General features: G+C 39.3%; 1 protein-coding gene across 3 annotated transcripts in view; it reads right to left on the reverse strand.

The window, feature by feature from the left end:
* Positions 1-261: 261 nt before the first annotated feature.
* The window catches only part of ZRANB3 (zinc finger RANBP2-type containing 3), a 306,312-nt gene continuing 278,891 nt past the window's right edge, over positions 262-27,682 (reverse strand). For all 3 annotated transcript variants that reach the window (XM_072757626.1, XM_026015556.2, XM_072757627.1), the window contains 9 exons: positions 24,252-24,639; positions 20,703-20,900; positions 16,832-16,923; positions 13,331-13,432; positions 11,994-12,136; positions 7,138-7,248; positions 5,726-6,128; positions 2,891-3,022; positions 262-1,115 (listed from right to left, as the gene is read on the reverse strand). In XM_072757626.1, the coding sequence (XP_072613727.1) occupies positions 1,017-1,115; positions 2,891-3,022; positions 5,726-6,128; positions 7,138-7,248; positions 11,994-12,136; positions 13,331-13,432; positions 16,832-16,923; positions 20,703-20,900; positions 24,252-24,639 (1,668 nt within the window). In that variant the 3' untranslated portion in view covers positions 262-1,016. The remainder of the gene's footprint in view (positions 1,116-2,890; positions 3,023-5,725; positions 6,129-7,137; positions 7,249-11,993; positions 12,137-13,330; positions 13,433-16,831; positions 16,924-20,702; positions 20,901-24,251; positions 24,640-27,682) is intronic.

The following is a 27,682-nucleotide window of genomic DNA, read 5'->3' on the forward strand; positions in this document are numbered from 1 at the left end:
ATTTTGTGTAGTCCTCTTTCCTCTCTTGACTGACATTCTGCAGGATTATACCTGGTTTTGTTTCATTGCCATGCTTTTATTTTTGAATATCACTGACACATTAGTATTACCACTGTATTTTTAAACTTATATCTCCATCTGATCATGCTTTAGTATAAAGTGTTTTATCATCCTCACTGCTTCTAAAAGAGATACCAGGAATACACTTTTAGTAAGACAGGATTTTAGAAACAAAAATGATAACCAGGAGACAAAGGAAGCTTTTGACAGTGAGCCTAGTTTTATGCATTAAAATAAACTAACACACTTACTGAAAAATGTTTAAGGGGCATTTTACATTTTATATTTTCAGTTTTTAAATATTTTAAACAATTACTTGATCTAGAACCCTGATTTGTCTACCAATACCATAGGGACAATTAGCTTATTTTCAGAGGCAACTTTTCAATAAAGATAATTTGCTAAGAAATAAAACAAATAGGGTGACACTCAAAATGTGAACCCGAAGCCCATTTTGGAGGCAGTCAGTAAGCAAGAGTCTCTCTCGCATACTAACCAGGATTTTCATACTTGACCCCGAATTCTTGAATGATTGGCCTCCAAAATTTCCCTTGCAGTTTTCCAGTGTTCCGCTTCTACACATAGCAATTCAGAACCAATACTAATCCAGTGGCATTCTGTAAGTAATTGAGAGTATATTTTTCAAATACAATCTATGCATAATACCATGATTACGGTACTGCAGGGGGAAATGAAAGCTTAACCAAACCTTACTGAAACATAATTGAGAGTCTGCCTGAAATCAAGAAGATCACAGAAATATTTAGTATTGTGTCTCAGTTTGTGTTAAGTACTTTCAAAAGGTATTGAACACTAAAAGCATATAATATAAAAGGGAAAGTTGAATTCTTGATTTTTGCTCTGAAAATTTTCACTCAATTTAAGAAACATGAAAAAAATGTGTTCAGTTCCTCCACACGTAAACCATTTGTCATCCATTTAAAAATTTTTATACTTCATTTCTTTACCAAAAATCTTGTGATATCTGATCCATGCTTTGATGCTAGAGATTGTCTTCTCCCCTGGCTTCTTTCCTTAGCTTGTCTGGCAGTTCTCTAAAAGTTAAAAAAATATACAAGTGTACACCTGTTAGAAAAAGAGTCCTGGTTTCAGAATCTCAAAAACTTTCTGTATTTCATCACATCCACTTCCCAGTGCTTTGCCCTTAGGGTGGACACCAAGCCACAAGCAGAGGACTCTAGGAGCTCTGCTAAGTGCCCTGAGGTCCTAAGTTCCCTTAGGACCAGATGCTTTGGGGGAAGGATTTTCTCCCCAGTGAGCCTGTGAATCCCTCACTCAGTGACTACAGGATGCCCTGATTCTCCTTATTGAAGTGATGGCATATATATGGTGTCTTGTGATTTCTCACAAAGGGGTGTAAGGCCTACCTGCTTCCTATTCTGTGGGCTCAGAAGCCACTCCCAAGCCAATGCAGAAAAACAAAATGAGGTAGATCAAAAATGGAATTCTTCTGCTATCCCCACAAATAAAATTTCTCATGTGAACCTAAAGTGATTACAGAAAGGATGGGTTTTCTTTTTGCTCTCTCTTAATTCTCCTATAGTCTTGAATGTGCTAATAATTTTCACAGCTGAGAATCAGAGGACTTTTTCCCCAGATGAAGTTCATGTACGTATGAAGTTATCCAGGTGGATGGGGTGGGGAGAGAAAAGAGGGTTAAAACTAAAAATAAAACAAAAAAACCCCTTATATTACAAGATCCTATTTATGTAAAAATTCTATTTGTGAATACTGAAATAAGGCTAAGAGTGCTTATACAGCATGAACACTGGCAAAGGATCTGAACAGTTTTCAAAAGTGTAAATAACTGATGAGCAGTTTTTAAAAACCTCAGTGTCTTTGGTAAACAAAATAGTGGCAGGCCATTTTTCTCCCTCGGCGGGGTGGAAAAACAGTAGTAGAATACAGTCCTTTGGAAAACAGCTTGGAGGTGAATTCCTACTCCATGATTCCAACTCCATGATTTTACATCTGGGAATCTATCTGAAGGAACAACCTCCAAAAGTAAATAATAGTGTGTAAACAGAAAATATAAACAACTTCAATGCTGATCAGTATGGGAATGGCTAAATAAACTATAGTAGACATATATATACTCAGAATAATGTGTAGCCATTTTGGATGATAAACATGAATGCTTATCATGGGAACATGGGAAAATGTTTAAATCTTGCCACGATTGGAAAAAAAGCAAGATACAAATTTGCATACTGAATGTATGCTTCTTTCTAAGAAAATTTTAATCAGGAGATCCTTTTGCTAGATGGCCTGTTAAAAATTCATCTTAGTTGTTTAATAATGCTGTTATATTTTTCCCTCCTGTGTTAAACTACTGGTAATTGCTCAAAAGGGTGCCAAGATTAACAGGTTTTGCATTTTGGCCAGGAGTGTAATGGTTGCATGTTGAGCTAGAAAGAATTTATTAATGTTCTCTGACATTTTAGAGAACATTAACAAATTAGAACATTAGCTGCAAATGCAAACACATGTTAGTGCCCCTGGTCAGTAGTCTTTAAAGTTGATGGTGTGGGTCTCTTCAATATTGTGTGAGTTATATTAATTTTCTTCTAGGTGGTGGTGACAATTTCCTGTCCTAAAATGAATACAAAGGAAAGCTACTTCTCTTCTGTCTGAGACTGAGAACTTAGATCAGCCTCAAGAGGAAACTCAGGTGATGAGGGGAAAAAAGGCATCTCGCAACCGGGACAAGGGATACAGATTCATCCACTCAGCCTCCCACTCCTATGTACACACTTTTCTACTTGCTGTTCCAGGATGAAGTCACATGGGTCTGTAGAGCCCCACTCACCTCTCTGTGACACAGTGTGCAGAGGGTCTGCAGGTTGTCCAGGGAGCACTGTCCTCCTCCACCGGACACAGGCTTGATGTGGTCCACCTGCCAGAAATGCCCTTCTCCTGGGTTTCTTATCATTTCATTAAGCTGCAGTAAGAACACAAGATCAGCACTTTTCAATATACGCTGTGGGAACTGTTGGTTTTGCCTGGTGCAATCATGTTTATACAGCAAAATCACAGCGAAAAATACATTAGGATGGCTTTTTATAGCTTTTATTGTGAATAGGAAAAAAGCCTCTAGGTTAGCAATTTGAAAGCAATAAAATATGTTTCTGAAAAAGTTCTTTTTCCCTTACCTAACCCATTTTGAAAAAATTACAAGCAAGTATAAAATACCAAGACTCCTGACATATTGGGAAAAATTACTTGCTTCTGCACCTTTGAGCTAGTTTAGATAGTCACTAAAAGAAAATTATGAAAAGAATAAGGTCGGACTAGAAATAAAAACTTCCGAATATTACTGAGTCAAATAATTTTTAATTATTGACCTAAGTTCATTTGTTACTATAAACAGTGAAAGTTTAATATTAGCAGCTGTCACTCGGAACCTTTATGCGATTCATCTGGGAACCTCCCCAGTTCCATGGATTGGAATGAAGTTTCTACGATAGACCTCTATCATTGGCATATCTGGAATAAACAAAGATGTGCACGTAAAGCAGCGTTATTTAGGCTGGCTCACATGTATACACTTTATATTTTATCTGTGATGACCGACATTAAAATGGGATGTATTTTAACATTTTGCCCGAGGCAGTAAAACCAGCTCATAGCATAGCATTGCAGTTTTTTTCAGTATGATAAAGAGGAGTATGAAGCTTATTTTTATTGGCATGGTCTTGGACAAGGACGAAATTAAAATCAGCTGTGTGCTGCGGGCCATGGGAACCTGTGTCATAGTTCTAAAGCACTTTGTTAGACATGTGGAGGCAGAGGGACCTGACCAGCAGTGCCCAGCCCGAGAGAAGCAGGGAGAGGCAGCAAGCTGAAGCGGTAAACTGTCCAGCTGAGGCTGGCATTGTTAGAAGCAGTTACAAATGGCAGTCTTGTGCATCAAGAAAATGACTTGTTCTTAGGAAAACAAAATCCATTTTGTCTGCTTTTTGTGACCAATTCTTTTGCTCTCAAGTCTCTCCTCTGATGGACTCTAATCCAGATGTGCTTCTTTATTCCTCCTAGTAATTCCCTGACCAATCACTTGGGGTCAGTCTTCAACATCTTGAATTTAACTCTTAAAACAATCACTCCCTCTCTGACTGATCCTCCCCAATATGAGCCCTGTGGTGCTCCCTAGCCTTGGAGCACTTTTGCTTTAGTAGTAGACTATGTTATAACTTCTGCATTCCTGGACAAGCTGCTTTCAAGGAGTCCTTGAGTTCTTTCACTGTGTATCTTCTGGAAGACTCCGCTCTGAGGCAGCAGACAGTAAACGCAGTCTGGCTGACACCCCTGGGATGGGTACAGTGTGTCCCTCACCAATTAGACAAAAGGATATTTCAGGAACTCTGGGTATCATGAAGGAAATAGTGTATTTCCCTAGCTCTCAAAGTCATGCTAATTCATCTTTGCAGGAATGCTTAATTAATTCCGTCATTATTTGGTGGTTTTAGGCAAGTAAAAATGTCTGATTTGACCAACTGGCAGAAATTTATCCATTATTTTAGTGGGAGAGAATGGCTCAGGAGAGATTTTTTAAAATTAAGGATACTACAGAATTATACATTTTGTTCTAGTTTGGAACTTAGAACTGATTAGATCACAACATTAGATACCAGTTGAGTTTTGGAAATAATAGCAAATATTGATGACTGTTTTCTAAAAATAATATATTTTTAAATAAATTGCTCTGCTAAAATTACATTTTATAATGGGATGAACAGAAATATTTTCTTCTCATTGTAATAACTACATTCTGGGGTTATCTGTTTGTCTCTTGTCATTCAATCCTAACATCAGGAAAAGTGGAACAATGAGACCATAGGTACTTCTTGATGGAATGTATCATCTGTTAAGATCTCTTCCCAAAATAATTTAATCAGAATCTAATTAAGCCACTATATCTAATAACTATTATTCTGGAATCAGGGGGGATAGGGAAACATGTCAAATAATACCATGAGGATACAGGAAGACAAATCCATAATGTAGGAAATCCTACAGGCAAATGATCCAGTTTCTTGAACAATCAATGGTATAAAAAAGGGATGGGGTGATATTATAGATTAATTGGAGCATAAGAGATGTAATGAACAAAAGCAGTGTGTGGGTAATATTGTGCTCCTAATTTGAAGAACTGCAAAAAGACATTTTGAGACACTTAACTGACTGAGCCATCTAGGTGCCTTACTTTAAAAAAGAAAAGAAAAGAAAAGAAAATGTCTGGAATTTGCTTTAAAATAATTCTAGGAGAGGGTCATCTGGGTTGCTCAGTGGTTGTGCATCTGCTTTTGGCTCGGGACGTGATCCTGGGGTCGAGTCCCGCATCAGGCTCCCCACGGGGAACCTGCTTCTGCCTCTGCCTATGTCTCTGTCTCTATGTGTCTCTCAGGAATAAATGAATAAAATCTTTAAAAAAATAATTCTAGGAGAAAAAAAGAACTGAGATGAGAAATGAAAACGAAGGCAAAATGTTGATAACTGTTCAAGTTGGGTGATGGGTCTGTGGGTTGATTATTCTACTTTCGTATGTACATTTTCAGAAACTGCCATATTAAAAAGTTTTTAAAAAAGTGAGTATTCATCACTCAGTACAATGAGGCCTTCCATCAGCCCCATGGTTATAATTTACCTGTTCTAATGGGAGCTTTGAGATCCAGGTAATGTCCAGAAGATTCTTCCTCTGACTTTTCGGGGCATCTCTCAGACATAAAAACAGTTCTTGTGCATTCAGATTACATAGCTGACACACACCGTGTTCAATTTCAAATACTTTGGCTCGCAGGTAATTGTTATTAGATCGAATCCAAAACTCTTCCTGACATTTCACAGAGCAAAACCGTGAATCCCAAGCGTTCACTTTACACTCTTGCTTAGTTTGGCAAGTGGGTTGCTGACAGCGAAGGCAAAGTGGATTTCCTTCATTATCCACAGCTTGCAGATAGCCTTTGGATATAGAAGGCTTCACAGTGAGATCGGCTTGGGCTATGCAGGGATTTAGAAATGGGACACACACTCCGTCATCAAGGAACTTTCTAGAATTGAGCAAAACATGGAATAAGTAAGTATTTACACTAGTAAATAGTCACTGCATCATATAATGAACAGTCTTCAAAGTTTCAATACTGATAAATGGTAAATGTAGGACCCCCAGATACTGTGATTCAGCATGGAAACAAAACAGCTATAGTCAGCACTTGAAGCCCCATGCCAAATAAAGGAAAGAATGGTGTGTTAAAAAAAAAAAAAGCAATTTGAATAAAAATATGCTGCCTCTCTTGGGAATTTAGATATCTTCAAGTTAAACAATCAGACTTTGAAATATCTGGAGAAGTAGGAAAATGAGAAGTTAGAAAATGCTTCTCCAGGCTGGGAAAAGACAGCTGAATATAAGACTCCACCTGAAGTTGGGGCCACCATGCTCTGCATGTGAGGCCACACACCTCGGCGGGACAGAGAGGCCATTACGAAGGCTTCCATGATGTCCTCTGGCAGCCCCTGCTGGCCTCCAGCAAACAGTCACACCCATAGAGTGACACAGCCAAGGTGCTAAGTGTTTTTAGGAACTAGAACATTAGACTTGCTAAATATGTGCCTCCTACAGGTAAACTCAGATTTGACTGAATTAAAATGAGAAATGACACAAGACAGGACATGCACTCAATTTATTAAAAGGAAAAGGTACATTACTCAATTATGTTGAAAAGTCCTACATGGAATTACAACAACTGCTTCCTATTTTCCGTGACTGTTAGAAGTGTTAAAAGAAAAACTCCTTGTGATCAAAAGAGCTTATGATTGGGAACATCTAGTGTCTTTGGGTGAGTCACCTGGTCTACCTGGTCTCAGGGTCCTTCTGATTTCTAAGGTGAGGACATCCTATTCCTCACAGGGTTGCTGGGAGGATGGAGGAGCTACCGTATTGTGAAAGCTCTTTCTGACCTATAAGCAGCCACATCAAGGTAAAGTAAGAGCATAAATACAAATACAGAAATTTAAAGGAGTACATGTAGTACCACAATGTCCTCGTTAATGAAACCTTACTGTGTAGAAGGATCTCGTGGTCCAGACTGCTTTGTGATCAGACGGACATGGCCCCCATCCTTCTTCACCTTGTCCAGTGAGGCTACAGCAACATCTTCTTTGGTAATGTATCTAAAACAATGACATGCTAAGTAGATTTCCTCTCTCACCTCTAAGATTGTCTCTATTTCATGCTCACATTCCTCCTTGTAAAAGCAAGAGAAGAGGCAAGACAGGAGTCTTCATGGTGCTGATACTAACATTAATTAGGGAATATTTCCTACCTTTCCACTGGCCTCCAAGTGTGTGAAATATATCTCTGTTCCACATTGGTTTTCTCAAGATTTACTTTTCTAAGACATTGAAGAGTCAATCAGTATCCTTTAGACCAGTTTTCACTTAGGGGACAAAAGGTGTGGGTGTAGGAATAAGAAACTATCAAATACATGCATAACTGACAGCTGTGAATAAACAGCTTGCCCAGCTGCTTCGGAGAATCTCTCACTGCATGTTTACCCCTCAGGAGGGTTCCTCAAATCACCTTGATCACTTCTAACAGTGTAGCAGCATACTCGGGTACAGTGATTCTCTTTTTAGTTAACTAGGTTCCATCACATCTTCTATAATCTTAAGGCTATTTCCATTATTATCAGCCATACAGGGCTTCTGGAATCTTCCACTGAAATAAAGCGAGTCTTGATGTGGGATTCAGAACCTTATTACACAACACTATCGATACCACACAATGGTTTAGGGACTGGAAGTAAAGAGGAAAGTTATTCCAATTAAAGGTGACGGGGGAATTTAAGTAGGTAAAATGCAATTACCCAATTAATTCCTTCTAATTAGCATGGCCCACTTTCTCTGGTAGTTTACACTTATTGTAGTTTTTTTTTTCTTTTTTAATTAGTTTAAACATGAATTTCTTCATATTTTCAAGTACTTCTTAATTTGGTGTCTTGACAATAAAATTAAAGTTAAATCACGATGGAATTGTGCAATTGTGGGTAAAATCTTAAAAATTAGCTTTTCTGTTAAAGTAGATTTAATAATTAACAGATTTGCTTCTTTTTATAAACTCAGTTTTTTGACTAGGTGATATATGTACATATATCAAAACTCAAAAGGCATGTAGTGGTATATATGGTGAAGAGCAAGTTTACCGCCCATCCCCATTGCCTACCCCAAAGTTATCTCTATGACCAGTTTTTGATACATCCTTTTAGAAGTAATTCTTTTCTGTGTATAGGTTATACCTTTTATTTTTTATTGACACATAATTCACATGCCATAAAACTTACCATTTTAAAGTTTATATTTCATTGCATTCTAGTTTATTCACAAGGTTCTCCACCATCACCACTAATTCCAGAACATTTTCATCACCCCAAAAAGAAACCTGTACTTATTTGCAGTCACTCCTCATTATATTTTTTATTTTTAAAAACAAATGGTAGCACAAAATACTAATCTCCACCTTGTTCTTTCTACCTACACATACACCTCTGAGACCTTTCCATATCAGTACACATGGACTGCCCTATTTTTTTAATGATTGCATGTTATTCCATTATTTGAATAAACCATATGTTTAATCAGTTTTGATTAATGGCATTTAGGCTGTTCTAGTCTCTGCTATCACAAACAATCCTGTGATATCCCTATACATATTTCTACACATTAAACACATGGAAAGTAAATTTTCTGGAAGCAGAATTGCTGGGTCAGAGGTCTTGGGTGCTTTAAATCTGGATAGATTTTGACTCATTGTTCTCTCCCTTGGGTCTGCTGGCAATTCAGGAGAGGACCTGTTTTCTCACACTTAAACTAGCACAAGATATGTCAGTTAAAAACATCTCTGCTAATGGTGATATACATCTCATTATAGCTTTAAATCTGCACTTTTCCTATTAAGAGTGCCTCTCTTTTCATATATTTGAATTTCTACTGGTGTGTCGTTCGAAGCAAAAGAAAAAAGGAATCACAGCGGATTCTTTCAGAATTCTCTAACTTGCCCTTTTGGTTCCTAAATTTCCCACGTCCCCCTACTCCCCAATTCTTCAACCATTTTATTCCCTTGACAAAAGCACTTCACTAAAGTATTTCAGTGGATTCTAATGAACTCAAACACTGCCTGGCTTTGAGGGGCAAGGGGATATTAAGCCTTGCCTCAGGTATTATTCAATGTTTAAAAGCTTAGAAACCTAATTCAGTAACTTTAAAAGATGCTGAGAAATCTATTCAGAGACTTAAGAACTAAAAATAACTTTTTTCCTACAAGAGATTTAAGCACAAAATTCTGAAACCACAAGAAACAGATCAATCAGCCCCAAAGCGGGAGGTTGGCAACTTTTCAAACACAGTTGTGAGTTACCAACATTTAATTTTCCAGTGAGGTTTGCTGGGAAGTTGATGTAAGTATACCACCTCTCAAAAGGATTATGGCAAATCCCAGTTTTCACAAATAGGGAGGGAGAATATTGTCTACTAAAGTAATTCCTGGATGGGGAAGTCTTTGGAAGATGGCAAATTTTGCAAGAAAAGAAGAGTGTGTGGGAAGTGGCCCACAACAGTGAAAACAGTGCTGGGCTCTAGGTTGCTGACTTGCTTCGGGGGTCAAAATAAACCCCTGGCATCATAAACCTAACAGGGCCCCAAGGGAAGCAGGCCTGCCTCTGACTTATGGGAACTCAGAAACAGTACCTGGTGATGATCTTGGCTTCCACTCACATTTAAGACTGAGCTACTCAAAAGCTAATTGCAAATTCTGAGGTTGGATGGGTCCTGTGAACTGGTGGATGCCACTGTAGGATAATCTGGCTGGAGATCTAGCCACTGCTTAAAATTAGTATCCATGTGTCTTTATTCTAAGGCCATTCTGTTTTTGTTTTTTGTTTTTTTCTTCAGAGAAGAATCCTTTAATTTTCTGCTAGGAAGTAAAATGTGGTTTCTAGTATGCTGGAGTGGAGAAACTGGAAGTGGAGAAAGGGGCCCGAGAAGTGCTGGTTTCTAATGTAACGCCTCTCCCTTTATCTCCACTAAGCCTGGTGTTTCCAAGGCCGATGTCTCTCTGGTTCAGTTTTCTGTAGAAAGCAAACTGGTAGGACAGCAGGAGGCGAGGCATCCACTGTCCACCTGCTCCTCATACAGATTTCCAATCAGTGCTGTTGTGTAGCCTGATCTTTCACACTTGCTTTCAGAGACAGACAGTTACTCCAAGTCTGGGACTTGCTGGGGTCGTCCAGCAAGAACCCGCACACTTCCCTGAAGCACACCCCTCTGCAGGTACACAGGTTTCGTTCTCATGGCTCTTTATGCTAAGTCCATCTCCATAGTTTGCCATACTTCTCCCCCCCACCTCAATCTTTTCTGGTTTTACACTTGATCTCATTTGTTCATTTATGGTTCCTGCTTTACTTTTAGTCATATGAGTTTTTGATCCAGGCCTAAAGTACCAAGTCCCTACCATCTCCACAAATCCCCTTTTACATGGTCTACAACAAGATCCCTCATCAGGGGTACTACTGAGGTTTCAAAACAGGTAGCTGTTTGGGAGTGCAGTTCTGTTCACTGTAGGATTGTCAGCAGTATCTCAGGCCTCTAGCCACTAAATGCTCCATGGTTGTATCCCTTAATCGTAACACACTAAAAGGTTTCCTAACATTGCCACCCTGGAGGGTAAAACTGCCCCCAGCTGAGAACCATCGTCTTAGAGAAACCTCTGGTAAGAGTTTCTAGGGCACTTCCAGGCACTTTCTTTTTCTTTTTCTTTTTTTTTCCAGGCACTTTCTATGTCATAACAGCAATTACATATGTCTGTATCTCCAGCCTTTTTTTATACTTCTTTCTACTCTTAATAATGTATCACAAGTATCATTCTCTATTCTCACATATGAATATACCATATGCCACATTTTGCAACAGCTGAGGGATTTTTCACTGTATAGGGATACAAGCTATATGATCAACTGCAATCTCTCACTTACTGATGGACATTTTTCACCTGTGTGCATGGAAAAGGCTAGAGATCATAAACTGAGGGGGGTGTGAGGATAAAGACACAGTACTGGTGTGTGGAAACAGCTGGAGCTCCAGGGGCTTGTGCTGCCATGTGGCTGTTCAGTTTGGTCCTTGGTGATCTCTTCCCAAGCAGGAGCCGGGCAAAGAATAGCTGACTGAGCATCACCGCTTCATGATGAGGAAAGAGTCTTCAGAGAAGGGGGCCCGAGGTCCCACAAGGGGGATACATGGATGGTGCAGAGATGATTATGATGCCAAGAAAGCAAAGTGAGTTTAGATAAGTTTAGATTAGATTTAGATTAGATTTGGATTAGATTAAAAAGAAACCTGTAATGATTAAGGTAAAACACTTACAGAAGGACACACTTAACCTTTCCTTTTATTTTGTTTCTGACCATGGGCACTATAATAATTCCCTCTGACCCTTTGGGTGCTGGCGGTCAAGCAGGACCAGCTCCTCTGCTGCACAGCACCCAGATTCACGCTTTGGGAGTGCAGGGCAGAGGCTCTTCTAACAGGGAAATGCCTTCCTGTTGTTAAACAGTATCCTCGGCTTGGCAGGTCACAGGTTGCAAAGCCTATGACTCTGGCCTCTCTCCTCATGAGTGAGACTCATGGTGACCAAGACCTGGAAAACCTAATCTTTTCCAGCAGATTGGATGAAATTCACAAAATATCTAATTATGTTGCTATAAAATAAGCTGTTATTTTATGTATGATTTTTTCTTAACTCATCATTAGTTAAAAGATTTCATTAGTGGTTACATAAAATGTCTCAGATCAACCCCCCCATTACCCGTAGAAAAAACCATGACAAATAATGAATCTACAAAATAAAAAAGAAAGACAAAGCATACCTTTTAGTAGTATTTTGCTTGGATTGTTGCTTTGTGATTTCTTCCAAAGCAAGAATTGGGCTACAGAACAGCCGCCCGCTTTTCCTGATTATTTTTTGCTTCATGGCAGTTAGACTACTCCATTCTCGAACAAACCTCAAAATCTGGCAGAAAATGAGGTAATGAAAAGAGTTACCAGCACACCAGGCATTTTCCTTTGAAAGTAAAGCCCCTTATCACATCAGAAAACTGCTGTTGTATTCTATCTCCAAAGAGGCTTCTGAATGTCACAATTTAAGGCTTTCTTCAGTTTGATGCTTCTTCATAGCTTTATTGTAAAATATCATGGCCAGTTCTGCAGAGGTCTCTTTCAACCTAAAGACTCTATAAAGACCCATTTCAGGATGCCCAGCATATGTCCCGGATGCACATAGGAACCAATGGCAGCAATGTGCTCAGCGAGACCCAAGGAGGCCCAGCTGTGAGGAGCACAAAGCCTGCAGAGGCCAGGGCAAGACTGGTCTTGGGGAGAGCAGGTCTTACAGTGGTGGCAGGTTTCACTGTAACATCTGAGAATCGCTTTGTACCCGACTACCTGAATTACCCCAGGAAAACAGTCATCAATAAAGCTGGGACATTTTTACCAGGGTGGCCATTAATCCTACTTATTGGCCAATTATATGTAACTGGCTATTTTCTGGCAATCTGAGAATCAGGATTTGATGATACCAGAGAAAATAGCTCACTGGTACCTCTTCCTTTAAGATGGGTGCAGCTGACCCATGGGCAATGTTAGATTTCCACTCAAAGAGCAGAAACAATCACTATTTTCTTGTAAAAAGTGGCACACTGCATGCTGTCAGCCCCACACATGTTGACATTTCTGAGCAGTGAAGATCAATGGGCCACAGATGAGGCTTGAGGCTTCCTGAGCAGGTACTTGGCCTACAGCTGTATGCTGGTGCTTCTGACGATGCGAGAGTCACCCGGCACGCATCATCCCTGCTCTCAGAATGTGTCATCGCTAGAACTTAACTGTCAGAGAGATAAAATGTGCTCCTGTCAGATACAAATATCACAGTTGCTAATCCTGTGAATGAGAAATTAAACGATGTGAGGATAATTCTATCCACAGAAACAGCAACTCTAGGTGTGATCACTCACCAAGGAAACAGATCTCACTCACGTTTATTCTCAGCACCAAGGTAAATCATGGCAGTGCCTGGACTGATGAAAATGCGACCAGTGATTTGACTCTGCACCAGGCCATGAGGCAACTCTGCTTTTATTAAACCTAAAATGGTCTGAAATTACTCAACAGATTTTAACTTACAACAAACACACAGGACTGTTCTTACCAGGGAGCGATTTTGTTTCAGCTGAAAGCTTGCTGGTAAGTCTTCCCAAAGGTCTAATTTTATATCCAAGGGAATGAAGTTGCAGTTCATCTGGTTTCCATCCTGATTATAGATTAGGAAGGCATTATTAATGCATCCTGTCTGTAGGCACTACTAATTATTTAAAAAGTAAAGAATCATATTATGGCGCAATATTCCCAATCTCCTAAAAGATAAATGGAGGTGGCACGTTCTAACAGGAGTCCACCCACACAGCAGCCCTGCATGGACGCTGAGCACAGAGAGGGGCTGGGCTCCCCATGCTCTCTGCATGCCTCCACTGCTTTCTCTCTAAAGGGTAAAAAATACCATGTAGAGGGTTTAAACAGGAGGTTTAAACATAAGTAGTTCTTTTATAAAGGCGAAGAAAAACCTCTGCACATAAAAATCTATTCTATCAACAAAGGCTGAACCCATATTCTAATCCTCTCAGCTAAAAAGAAAGTTACAGCTTCCATAATCACTTTGGAAAAAACACACAGAAAGTACTTAACATATTGATTCAAACATTAGACATGTAATGGTTACTCTAAAATCTGAATTAGGAATTGGGATTCTGGCTAAAACCAATAGCTCTTGGGACGCCTGGGTGGCTCAGCAGTTGAGCATCTGCCTTCGGCTCAGGGTGTGATCCCAGGATCCAGGATTGAGTCCACATCGGGCTCCCCACAGGGAGCCTGCTTCTCCCTCTGCCTGTGTCTCTGGCTCTCTGTCTCTCATGAAGAAATAAATAAAATCTTAAAAAAAAAAAAAGAATAGCTCTTTAGAGGGATACTGTTACTACAACGTAGGACACTAAACATCTGTTATTGATCTTCCTTTTAGGGAGTCTTCTTTTAGGCAGGTACTAGGGTTTTTATCCAAATTCCTCCTTCCAGATTCACCTCAGCTCACCTTATCGTTGTGAAAAGACCTGTTAATGTGTCCTTTGCTTAGTGTCTCATGTTTAGAAGATTAATTGAATTACATTTTATGGTAAAGGGACATGTAAGTATTCAGATCAGTCATACAAATGTACTTGACACTATGAAGAGAGATGTCAAGAAGGTGAGGTGGCCCATGTGACACAGGCTGGGTGCTGAGACTGTAAGATAGGTCAGTGAGGCTGTGATACCAGGACTTTGCAGTTTCTTTCCTATTTCCACCCAGAGGGGTAAAACCATTGATCAGATGATCCAGGATGCAGAGCTTTCACCGTATAGAATTAAAAATGTAAGGAGTTTTAGGGCTTCTGAATTCTGTGTTGTACTCTGCCTGGTGTCCGCCTTTTGGCTTCTCGACCTTCAATCCCCTCTGGGGACCAGTTCGTTATTCTCGCATGGTGGTCTGAGAACCAAGGCCTGGCGCCCTCCCCACACTGGAGATGTAGGTGGCTCAGGCACTCAGGCCTGCCTCCAGGTGAGCAGAGGAGAGGCCTTGGCGCTCCCTCCACAGCCAGTGGTTCCACATCATGGACAGGGGTCTGGGCCTTAAAGAGGAGCATGGTTCACGGTCTGCCTTCCTTCCTGGTGTCTCTCTATGCTGTGGTCCCACCGCAGAGGCAGCATGGGGCTTCTGGCATTCACAATCCTAGTCATCTCCTAATCTTCTAGCAATCCTTTCTAATTGTTAGTTAGCACTGGAGAGATTGTTACATGGCCCACCATCTATCTCTATCTCTATTTCCTTTAGTGTAAAACCTATAACCTAAATTATCTTGAAAAAGGCATTCTTTCAGTAGGCTGGCTCATGAATGTAAGAGTATTTTATTACTCTTACATTCATGATTACAAATAGTATTTTATTATACTTATAAAGATTAGAAATTTGATACTGTAGATCAAACATAAGTATTCATAATCTCAGCAAGTTTTTCCTCAAATACTCACACTACTTTACCTAGGCCAAAGATTCTCACAGAGCCCATGAAACCACTTCAGGAGATCCACAAAGGCAAAAGTATCTGCACAATGCTGTTTCCCAGGGACAGACAGATATGAGAATCCTAATGTCTTCTATTAAGACTCTAGAGAAACTGCTAAAAATGTAAAACAATGTAGGGGTGCCTGGGTGACTCAGTCAGTTAAGTGACTGACTCTTGATTTACTCATGATCCCAGGGTCCTGGGGTCCAGCCTGAATCGGGTTCCCATTGAGTGCACAGCCTGCTTATCCCTGTCCTTTTGCTCCTTCCTGCATTCTCTCTCTTTCTCTTTCATAAACAACTTTTTAAAAAACTCTTTTAAAAAAAGGAACTGAAAAAAAAAAGGAACTGATAACTTTCCTCACTAAATGTTATCTTGTTTTATATATGTTTCATAAAATTAAGTTATTGACATGAATATCAACAATGGGTTAATTATTACTATCCTTAACTAATAAATATTTTTAAGTGTTTCCATTTTAACTTCAAATACAGTAAATATCAATAGGTATAACCTACATGAACAAAAGTTTGAGCACTACTAACCTAGACTACGGCATGAGTCCAAGTAATCATATTTTTAAAGCATCCTAGAATTTATTTGACATGGATGGGCAGAGTCAGGCTTCTGCAAAGGTGCTGCGTCTGCTACAAATAATCCATGAAGGAGCTAACTTTTTTTGGAAGTACAGTTGACACACAATGTTACATAAATTTCAGGTGTAGGACATAGTGATTTGACAAGTCTATACGTTATGTTGTGCTCACACAACTGTAGCTCCCATCTGTCACCCGTACAGCACTATCACAATACCACTGCCTTTCATCCCTGTGACCATATTCATTCCATAGCTGGAAGCCTGTATCTTCAACTTCCCTTCCCCCATTTTGCCCATCCCCTCCAACTTCCTCCCCTCTAGCAACCACCAGTTCATTCTCTGATTTATGGGTCTGCTTTTGCTTTGTTTGTTCACTTGCTTTGTTTATTTTAGATTCCACATATAAGTGAAATCATGTGATATTTGTCTTTTCTTGTCTCACTTATTTCATTTAGGATCATACTTTCTCTCTACATCCATCTATGTTGTTGCAAATGGCAGGATCTCATTCTTTTTTATGGCTGCATAATATGCCATTGTGTAGACATGGTGTGCGTGTGTGTGTACCACACCTAGGAGCTCTGAGGGTTCCTTACGGCTAGGCACAGTGCTATGTGATTTACAGGATTTAGCTATTACCCTCGCAACAACTTCTATCCATGTTTCCCAGTTGAGGAAACTGAAGCACAAGCAGTTAAGTAATCTGTTCAAGATTCCACGCTTAGTAATAGATTTGAACTGAGGCAGTTTGGCCCTGGAGTCTGTGCTTTTAATGACTGTGCTGTCTTGTCTCTCACTGTCTTTAGATTTAAAAAAGGAATTTTAGAATTAGCTTTAAGGAGAAAAAGAACCAGATACTTATCTCACTATTAATAAAATTAAATATCTCCACTGAAACATGAAAAAAAAAAAAGTCTTTTTTTTGGCATGTTTCAAGCTATAGACTCTGCATGATGCTTACCTTAGTATAAAGGTGAATCCGGTCAGTATTCTGACTTGCACAGAACATTAGGGTATCATACACTGGCAAGCTGTCTGAACTCTTCAACTGTTCTAATAAAGAAGATAAAAAAAAATAAAAAAAAAGAAGATAAAAAAAGAACCTGAAGGTTTACCTCTCCTCTATCCAAAATAGCTTATTTTAATCTTCTATGGGTTAGAATGATGAAAGAGCTATGTAAAATATATCAAAATATTTGACAAAGAACATGTGTTGCACTTGAAATAAAACTACCATGGTAGGCCATCTAAGGCCACACTGGCTTAGAGGGAAACCAGTTGCTTTTGCACTTCTGCAAATGACCCCAGTAGAGAGAAACAAATTCAGAATTAGCTGAAAAGATACAAGTGACATGTGAGGGAGAATTTCCTGCCACCAAGCACTGTTATTGGCCTGAAAGGAATCTAGAGGGACACCTGGGTGCTTCAGTGGTTTAGTGTCTGCCTTTGGCCCAGGGCGTGATCCTGGAGTCCCTGGATCGAGTCTCACATCAGGCTCCCTGCATGGAGTCTGCTTCTCTTTCTGCCTGCGTCTCTGCCCCCCTCTCTCTCTCTCTCATGAATAAATAAATAAAACATTTTTTTAAAAAAAGGAGTCTAGAATCTGGACTTCTGCTTCAGTGGTTTTAAGCTGAGGTCGAAGGAGCACCATTTTGGTTATCAGCAGCAATGCAGCTCTGTGAAAGACCACATTAACACCATATCCCCTATGACCCGGTGCTTCACATTCACAAAATGAAATAGGTGGACAAGCTTTTTTTTTGATAATCTTCTTTTATTTACCACTTCTCAGTCTCACCAATATATATATTGGAGAGATAGGGTTATCACAGTGGATCTACATCATAATTATGGTGAACACTTATCAAGTACTTAACAACGTGCCAGGCACTGTTCTAAGTACATATTATTAACACCTCTCAGAAATAAGTAGTGCATTTTACAGAGGAGAAAACTAAGGCACATTAACTTGCCCAAGGGCACACCACCAGCAAGAGGGCTTAAGACCAGTAATGTGACTACAGAGCCTGTACCCTTAATCTCTTGCCACAGTTTCTAAATGACTTTTATTATTTCCTTCCTTCCTTCCTTCCTTCTTTCCTTCCTTCCTTCCTTCCTTCCTTCCTTCCTTCCTTCCTTCCTTCCTTCCTTCCTCCCTTCCCTTCCCCTCCCCTCCCTTCCCTTCCTTTTCTTTCATTCTATCTCTTTCTTTCTTATTTATTTATATATATATTTTTCTTCAGTGACCTTCTAGATCCTCAGATCTAGAAGTCGGTTATTTGTCATTCTACTTGGCAATGTCATCATGTTTTAATTTTTCTAATGAAACCACTGGTCATTTTACAAACTTGGGAGTATTCCCATATTTCATGAATTTAAAAATGTCAGTTTTTTTCCATGGTTTAACATCTCTGAATTGGCATGTCTTACAGCCAATAATCATGCCATTTTACAATCACTGTTGGCCAGGTGGCAGTCGGTGATGTAGTTGTCATTGCCTGAGCATGCATGAGCTTAGTCATAACTACAATACTGTTGTTACTTCAACATCACACTTGAGGCAGACACATTATTTGTTACTACATGAGTTGAGTTTAATTGCACTAAAATGTCTTCAAAATGTTTCACTAGGATTTGGTATGGAAATAAAAAGTTACCACGTGTACCAAAAGTTTTACATATAAAGCAGGAGAGCATAAATTTGATATTAAAGAAGTAAATATGTATTGTTGGGGGAATAACCCAAATTTGTTAATATTCCTGTGAAGGAATGACAAAGTGCTTCATGGACCTAAGGAAAGGAGATCCCAGATAAAGTTCTCTCACATCTGGATCCAGAGCTAAGCAGAAGGGTTGCCTAGCACACGTGAAGCACAGTAGATGAGGGTAGAAGAAAATGCCGAATCCCTCAGGACAAATGAAAAAAATAATCAAAGTAACAGAGGGTGGTATGACCTGGTCTGGGTATCGTTCAGGTATTAAATCATAGTTTAAGTTTTAGAGTTTCCTTCTTTCTTAATGTACATAAAACAATGCATTGTATAATCACTCTGTCTTCAGATTTTTTGAAGAACTATGGTTAATGCATTAATGTTTAAGGATCAGAAGTCATTCTCTGACAAAAAGCATTATAGGATTGATTCTAAATTAGCTGATATTCTTGGTCGCTGGCAGCTACATCAGGGAACATATTTCTCTTTCTATTGTTTCCATGAAGTGTAATTTAATGGTTTAGACTAGAGATGACACATCTTGTGAAGACACAGCCACCCTACCAGACCCTTAGAACTCCAGTTAGAACAAAACCACAGTCCTCGCAAAGCACATTCCACTCCAGTTCTAAAAGAGCTTATGTGTACAGAATAAACATTTTAACATAGTGTGTCTCCTCTGTTATTCACATAGTCTTTTGTTTTTCATGGAAATCCATGTTAGTGGGGAGAGGTGAAGCATATGGCTTATATGGAGTTCTCAGCCCAGTGACCTGAGAAGTCCACAAAAGGAAGAGCGGACAGGTATGGGGGAAACATTGGCATTGTCTGGAGTAGAAGAGGCCAATGCAAATTTTACTGGCAGAACAGAATTTCAAAAGGTCTAGTGATTTTTGAAAACTACGTGTAAGTAAAGCCAGCATCTGCCTTCAACAAGGGACCAATTTACAACTAACAAGCCAGAATGTCCTTGCCATAGATGAAAAGACTCAGCCTAAGCATTGATGACAACCTCCAGTTGTTTGTTCTGGGCCTGATGTTTAGTCCAGTGAGCCACATGCTGTTCTATAACAAGAGCTTCATCAGTACTTGAGGGATTGTCTAAGCAGGAGGAAGGAAACCAGAGTTATGAAAGGAATGCCTCACCTGAGACTACACCATCTACCTAAAGACTGTTAAAATTAACACACCTCAAACAGGGTCCATTGCAAGACATTCTTTGAGAAGACCCTGAGGCATTAGAGGGAAGAACAGCTGGGGTGGTGGGTAGGAAAGGATGATGCCTTGAGCTGAGAAATTCTTAAATGAAGATTTCATTTTAGAGCAATGATCTGACTCTGAATTATATCTGCGTTTAATAGCAGCTGATTTAGGAGAAAAACTTCAACTGTCCCATCTTAGCAGTTTTGGTGTTGTTATAATGAGAACAACAGTCTGTGGGTTACTATGGTCACTAACCAATTAACAAAGAAAACAACCCCAAACTACTCACCAGCTCTGGCCAGCCAGTCCATAAAGATAGTGATGTCTGGCATACAGGCTGGTGTGTGCACCAACTATCACAGCTCGAAGAAATGAATGGCATCAACCAAAGAGTAAATAAATCCAAATCATCTGGTTGGCTCCCAATGTAGTCATGATTCATATAGTCTTGAAATTATGTACCTTAAAATGTTTTCTTAAAAAAAACCCTAAACCCTAAATTTAAAATATGTCAATTAATTGTGGTCATTTAAAAGAAATTCATGTGCAAATGATTAATAATTTGTTAAGCAGCTGTTAATAATACATCAATCTTACTGTTTTGTCCAAAAAAGCCTCCCAAATATCAGAACCACACCCTCACTCGTGGATGGCCTGGCTCAGATAAGGCTGGGCAACCGGCCTGGGCGCAGCAGGAGCAGCTAGTGCCAGTTCTGCTCTAAGTCATGTCTGAATGCCCACAGCTCTGCTCTTCCAGCCATCTGGTGTTTAAGTGTGTGCTTTTAAATGATTGGTATTTTTAATATAAATGGGAATACAAGAAACCTGGAACATGGTAGTAGTCACAAATCTACAAACAGTATCATATATCTACATTCATCCTTAGTATCTGGACCCTGGAAGTGAAACCAGACTTACCATCACTTGGCTGGGGTGTGTGTCCATCTTCTCTCTTGATTTCTGATATTTCTTCCTTGCTCTCAGCCAATGGGTTCGGTTCTGGGGATGCAAGGACTTGTTTTTCACAGTCAGAGCTACTCCAAATGTTTTTGGAGGTGTCTTTCTGTGGATCATCTTTCTTATTTTCCTTTTTATCCTGGGTGGAGCTGAGGCTATCTATTTGCAGAATTATGAAAATCAAACAATTTATGTACCAATTTAGATAAAATCATTATTTATTTGAAGGCCAGTTTTTAAAAAGTCACAGCTAGGTCTTCTAAAAAAGAAATAGTCAATAATGTTCGTTCATTCTCTGGGAGTCACTAAATGCCCCATGTGCAAGCGATGAAGTGACAGGCAGTGAGGAAGGAGACAAACAAATCCCAGCTTCCTAGAGTTTCTATTCTAAGTGTCAGAGACAATCAACAAGGAAATGAATAAATCAGAGAAAGAGGGGGATCCCTGGGTGGCGCAGTGGTTTGGTGCCTGCCTTTGGCCCAGGGCGCGATCCTGGAGACCCGGGATCGAATCCCACGTCGGGCTCCCGGTGCATGGAGCCTGCTTCTCCGTCTGCCTGTGTCTCTGCCTCTCTCTCGCTCTCTCTGTGACTATCATGAATAAAAAAAAAAAAAAAAAAAAAAATCAGAGAAAGAGAATAAAGGCCAATGAATAAAGAGAAAGAGAAATGAAACAGAATAAAACAAGGTTTTGTAATCAGGGGATGGTAGAGAGCAAAGGTTGGCAGGGCCAAGATCTGGGTCGAGTTCCATCCGAGTGAGCAGTGAGTGAGTGAGTGGAGGGCTGTTGGGGAATCTAGGAAGCCTGGCCCCAGGGCGTGTATTCTTAAACTGTACTGTAAATGAAACAGAAGCCATTGAGAGTTTTAGGCAAAAGAATGGGATCCTCTGAATTTTTTAAGGCTCCCTCAGGCTGCTTACACTGAAGGGCCACAGGGAGTCTCACTGGGAGGCCACTAAAGTCTGGGAGAGAAAAAGGTGACTTTCATTAGGATGGTAGCAATAAAGTAGACGTGGCCAGAATCAAGATAGACTGGAAGTTACACCGGCAGAACTTGGCAAATCAAGTGTGGAAGGAGAGAGAAGAATCAAAGATGCTGCCTGGGTTTCTAGCATCATGGAGGGGAGATGAGGGAAGAGAAGATTTAGGTGTTAGGTGTGGTGGTGGTGAATGAACAACTCCATCTTGGGGCATGTTCACCTCGAGGGACCTGTTAGACACGCAGGTGCAGAAGAGGCAGAGGCATATGGACAAGCCGCGAATCAAGTGAGAGACGAAGTGTGGGCCTGTGAACAGTAAGATGGCAAGTATAAGCTATGTGGATGTTAAGTAAGGACAAAGCACAGGAGGGGCACATGGCTAGCTCAGTAGAGCATGTGACTCCACATCTCAAGGTTGTGAGTTCAAGCCCCATGTTGGGCATAAAGAGTACTTTTTTTTTTTACATTACATTCATGCTGTTTATTTTCAACATTTAGAGCAAATCAATAAACAAAGCATAAAAGACTATCTATGGTTACAGAATAGAGTTCAAGAATCAGACTTGACATTGTCAGAGGCAGAGAGGTGGAAGGGGAAGGAGAAAGAAGAGAGTACTTTTTTTTAAAGGTCTTATTTATGTATTCATGAGAGACACAGGCAGAGGGAGAAGCGGGATTCCTGCAGGGAACCTGATATGGGACTCAATCCCGGACCCCAGGATCACGCCCCCAGCCAAAGATGCTCAACCGCTGAGCCACCCAGGCGTCCCATTGAGAGTACTTAAAAAAACAAAACAAAACAAAACAAACAAACAAAAAAACCCCCAAAAAACCCCCAACAAAGCACAAGAGAAGTGCTCCCTACTGACAAATATTAGTGTTCAATATATACTATACCAAATTGTACTGAATGTCCTGGAGACTGCATTAGCAACCTTTATAGGACTGTAATTTCCTAATATTGCCCCTTAAGTTTTTTGGATTCTGTTTCCTCAAAGTGTTACACTGCAAACACGGATTAAAAATTTTGGATGAATTAGAATTAATTCTGCTTTTCAGCCCTTTTGGGGGTACATCCAAATCAAGGCTGGAAATCATTAAGCCACATACAGTAATATAAACCTAATAATTATAACCTTTTATATACAGTATTATCACTGTTACTTATATGTATGTCTGTTTAATCAGACTTTCATAGTCACAAAAGAAGTTTTACTTTTCTTTAGGATGTTTGAGAGTTTGCTTACTAAATCATGGATCTAGAAACTTTCGCTGTTGCTCTTGGCATCACAAAGAAAAATCAGAACTATAAAACCCTGTTAAACTATGATTTTCATTGCTAAATCACTCAACTTATACTTAATGTGAACTGGCATTATTCGTAGTCATGAGATACTTTATTTTTATGGCCTAGAGTAGTTGGAAATTGAATGAGATAATGCAAATTGTGAGAGATATTATATGGAATAAGCTTGTGGTTCCAATTTAGTTCACAGACAACAGGTGTCCACGTTACAAATATAACCGCCCAGATGGCAGACTTGTCATTTTTGTAGGAACACCCAGAAATGAAAGAGGAAAGACTCAGCTACTGATTACATTTTCTTTCAGATTAAAACTAAGACATAGGAGAACAAGAAAGACAGGAAGGAACTGCAGTGGCAGAGCCTTTATCTTAACTGACTCTTTGTTAATGTTACTTAGCTAAAGGATTCACATATGATGGAAAAGGAGATGCGTACAATTATTACAACTTATAAAATAAAATGATTTCTTCTAGCTTCCAAAACTGTCAGCTTGGCATTTTGAGTTGCCATGAAAATGGTCTCTAAAACTGGAAACAAAAGAAATACTAATGATCTATTTTCTAAGACAACCTCAGGATTGATAATCATTTCAAAAAACAAAACATCAGAAAATGGAATATTATGCTATAAAAACATACTCTGAGGTATGTTTACAATTTCTACTTTTAAAATATCATGCTTTGGAAAATAATTAACTTATAAAACAGATACCAAATTGGTCCTTAAAAGAAGATTTATAGAGGAATTTTTATGATTTGTCATGCAAGAAACAGGACACAATGCATATTTTACTAGGCAAAAAAGCTACATTGTATTATTTTACTATTTAAACAAAAATAATCTAGAATTTCTTTAAAAACAAGTATTATCTACAGGAGAAAGAAAACAGCAGGTCTATGACTATAAGGCATATTTGCTGCCATAGCAACAGAGCTTCTATTCCTGCCCACTGAATTCACATCCTGCTGGCATTAATGAGAAATGTCCATTTGTGCCAAATTAATGCCATGTCACAGACGCTCAGGCATATACATTCTTGACAGAACTGGGAGCTTTCCACATTCCACCAGGGGATAAATTCAGTCTTCACTATATAAAGTTCTTACTCTAGATTAAAAGCTGGAGTCACACTAACCTGTGATAACCACGGTTGCCTCTAAAACCACAGATTATGTGAAGACAACACTGCTAGCCCCCTCCAGGGCCACACTCCATGTACTCACCAGCTCTGCCTTGAGGATTCTCACACATTTCACAATAAGGTAACACTGAGCTATTGACATAGGTGCAGAGACCACACTGCCAGCCCTTTCCAGAAAGGGGTGGGTTGGTTGCCTGGGCGAGAGATGAAGTGTGCCTGGGCCAGGACGGTTTCTTCTCAGGGGCACTGCGGTGGTCACTGGTGGTAATAGACTTCAGTCTTTTAGCTTCCGGTTCAAAACTGCTTTCATGATCAATAGTATGTCCTGTGGCCAATTTTCCAGGGTTTGCTGGCACGACAGTATGTTTCTCCTGGAATATCCCTGATTCATCACAGGAGGTCACCAACTGTTTTTTCTTAGGTTTTGGTATAAAGAATGATCGAATATCATGCTGTTTTTCTTTTTCAAACTAGGAAAAACAAACAGTCATCAAATTAAGAAGCAATCTAATATGTTCTTCCTCAATGAAACAGATTAACCAACTATTTTCAGTAATCATATTCCTTTATCTTTTGAATACCTTGTTGGAAATGAATTCAATTATGCTATGATTCTTCATATATACATATATGCAGAATATCATTAACACATCTATATACTTCCTGTGTCTAACTTTTTTTAAGCACTTACAATGTGCCAAGCACTTTACATATATTAACTCATTTAATCCTCATGCCAGTTCTGTGAGATGAGACAGGTACTAGAATTCTTCCTATATTTTAGATGATGACACTAAAGATTTAGAGATGATGTTTGGTAATGCAGCTACAGAATTTATGTAATAAAATTATACTTCATCAACTACCTGGTCTAGAGGTATGTCAGGGAAAGGAGAATTGTGTATTTAAATATGTCAAGTCAATCAAGAACCTGCAAAAATGTTTTCATGCCCAAACGATAAATACAGTGTTTATAAACAGTGTTTTTCATATTAAAATGTTTCCTTGACTAGGGAGCTTTTTTTTTTCAAATAGCATTAAGCTATTAATTAGAACTGCTTCTTTAACAGACACATCTTAATAATTGCCTTCCTTTTGAGAAATGTATTTCCCTTTTCTAAGAAAAGCTCCATCAGTATTTCATGCTTCTCATCTTCTTTTCTATGTGTAAATCTCAACCTCCTTATTAGAGAGGTAGGATACATATCTCCACAACTGATAAGCTAGCAGTGAAGGAAGTTAAGGAGTCAATTTTAGAGAATCCTGTTAGGGGTACCAGAGTGGACACACACTGCATTTCCAAAGATGGCCATGCCAGTTCTTATCCTATTTGATAAGCTCTTCTCACAATGTGACACTGACATGCCTACATTTAGAGGTGGGGTCTGTGTTCCTCTCCCTTGAACCTGGGTAGACCTTTGTAACTCTCTCAATCAATAGAACACAGTAAGAGTAACACTGTGTGACTTCTGAGGCTAGGCAGTTGAAGGTTATATGGCTTCCACTTGGTTCCTGGAACTCTGAATCTTTCTGTTTATGTCTCAGGTTGCTTGCCTTTGGAGCCTAGCCACCATGTTGTGGGGAAGCCTAGGTCACATGGAGAAACCATGTGTGGATGTTCAAGTTGACAACTCGAGGTAGGTTCTAGGCTACAGACAGCATCAATTGCCAGACATGCAAGTGAATGGGCCTTGAGATGTTTCCAGATCTCAGACTTGGGGTCTTCCATCAAAGGCCCCAGTCATCATAGAGCAGAGACACACCATTTCCATTACACCCTGGTTGAATTCCTCACCCACAGAAACCATAAGAAATAATGTGATTATTGTTTGAAGACAGCAGCAATAGATAACACTGACAGACACTACAGATAATGACAGCAAAATACATATGCTATAAAGAAATATTTTACATAATACATCTTATCTGCACCTCTTAGGAGTGCTGCATAAGAAAGCAAGATATAACAAATCCATGAGACAGAAGGATAAGTGGTTACCAGATGCTGAGGGAAAAGGGTGATGGGTAGTTACTGCTAAATGGTCACAGACAGTCTCTGAAGTGATGAAAAAGTTTTGAAAATAGTGGTGACAACTGCACAACTGTGAATGTGAGATTAAGTGGCATTACCACTGAATTGTATACTTAAAAGTAGGTAAAATGGCAAGTTTTATGATTATCTATTTACAAATATAATCACATATTTTTAAACTAAAAAAAAAAAAAAGGAAGGGAGGAAAGCAGGAAGATTTAGGCTGTTCCCATATTAGTAAAATAAAACATATAGCAGAAAAGCCCCCCACCATGTACAACTTTCATTTTATGTGGCTTTTATACCGCCTCATGTTCTACAAAAATTATCTAATTAGTTGTAGAAGTGACAAAATTTAGATAAAAATATAAAGAATGAAATTATTAACCACGAGACACGTTTTAAAAACAAGGCACAAGGGAAATTCTAAGAAAAGCTTGAAGAAAAGCAGAGAGATTAGCAGACTAAGCAAGTTTGGTGTTTAAAAAAAGTAACAAAGCAAAAAAGATAAACATTTTAAAAAAATGTTCTATTCTGGGCAGCGAGGTGGCTCAGCGGTTTAGCACTGCCTTCAGCCCAGGACCTGATCCTGGGGACCCGGGATCAAGTCCCACGTCGGGCTCCCTGCAGGGAGCTTGCTTCTCCCTCTGCCTGTGTCTCTGCCTCTCTCTCTCTCTGTGTCTCTCATGAATAAATAAATAAAATCTTTTAAAAAAATAAATAAAAATGTTCTTTTCCTATCAATAGGATAACAAAGAGGTCTTGTAGGATTTTGAAAATATTAGCAAATGTTCAGCAAACATGAACAAATTCCATCAGCTATTTCTCGTTAAAGCATGACCTGAGTCCTTGCATGTCTGAGAATGAATGGATTTCATTCCTAACGCTTCATTAGTAGCTTCCTTGGGCATGCAATTCTTTTCAAGTCCTTAAAGATGTTGCTCTCCTTCCAACACCCAATGATGCTGATCATGTTCCTTCATAGGTTGCAAACTTTTCCTTTGTTTTAGAGTCTTTCAGGATCTTCTCTTTTACCCTGATGCTCTAAAATTTCACAATAATCTCTATTTCTAAATCTGTGTCATTTATATTTATCTGCCTTCTGCTCAGCACTCAGGACCAGGATACCTTAATTTTGAATGGTACTGATCAGCTTTAGCTCTTGGCAATTTTCACTATTCTTTGATAGCTTCTTCCCCTTTATTTTCTCTTTTCTGGAATTATTGTTAGCAGAATGGTGGAACTAGACATAATGTCTTATCTTTTATAGTCCTGTCTTCCTTTTGTCTTTTTTACCCTCAAATTCTTTTTTTTTTAAAGATTTTATTTATTTATTCATGAGAGAGAGAGAGAGGCAGAGAGAGAGGCAGAGACATAGGCAGAGGGAGAAGCAGGCTCCCTGCAAGGAGCCAGATGTGGGACTCGATCCCAGCACCCTGGGATCACTCCTTGAGCCAAAGGCAGATGCTCAATCACTGAGC

The sequence above is a fragment of the Vulpes vulpes genome, chromosome 5, assembly GCF_048418805.1.
Source record: "Vulpes vulpes isolate BD-2025 chromosome 5, VulVul3, whole genome shotgun sequence".
Taxonomy (NCBI): domain Eukaryota; kingdom Metazoa; phylum Chordata; class Mammalia; order Carnivora; family Canidae; genus Vulpes; species Vulpes vulpes.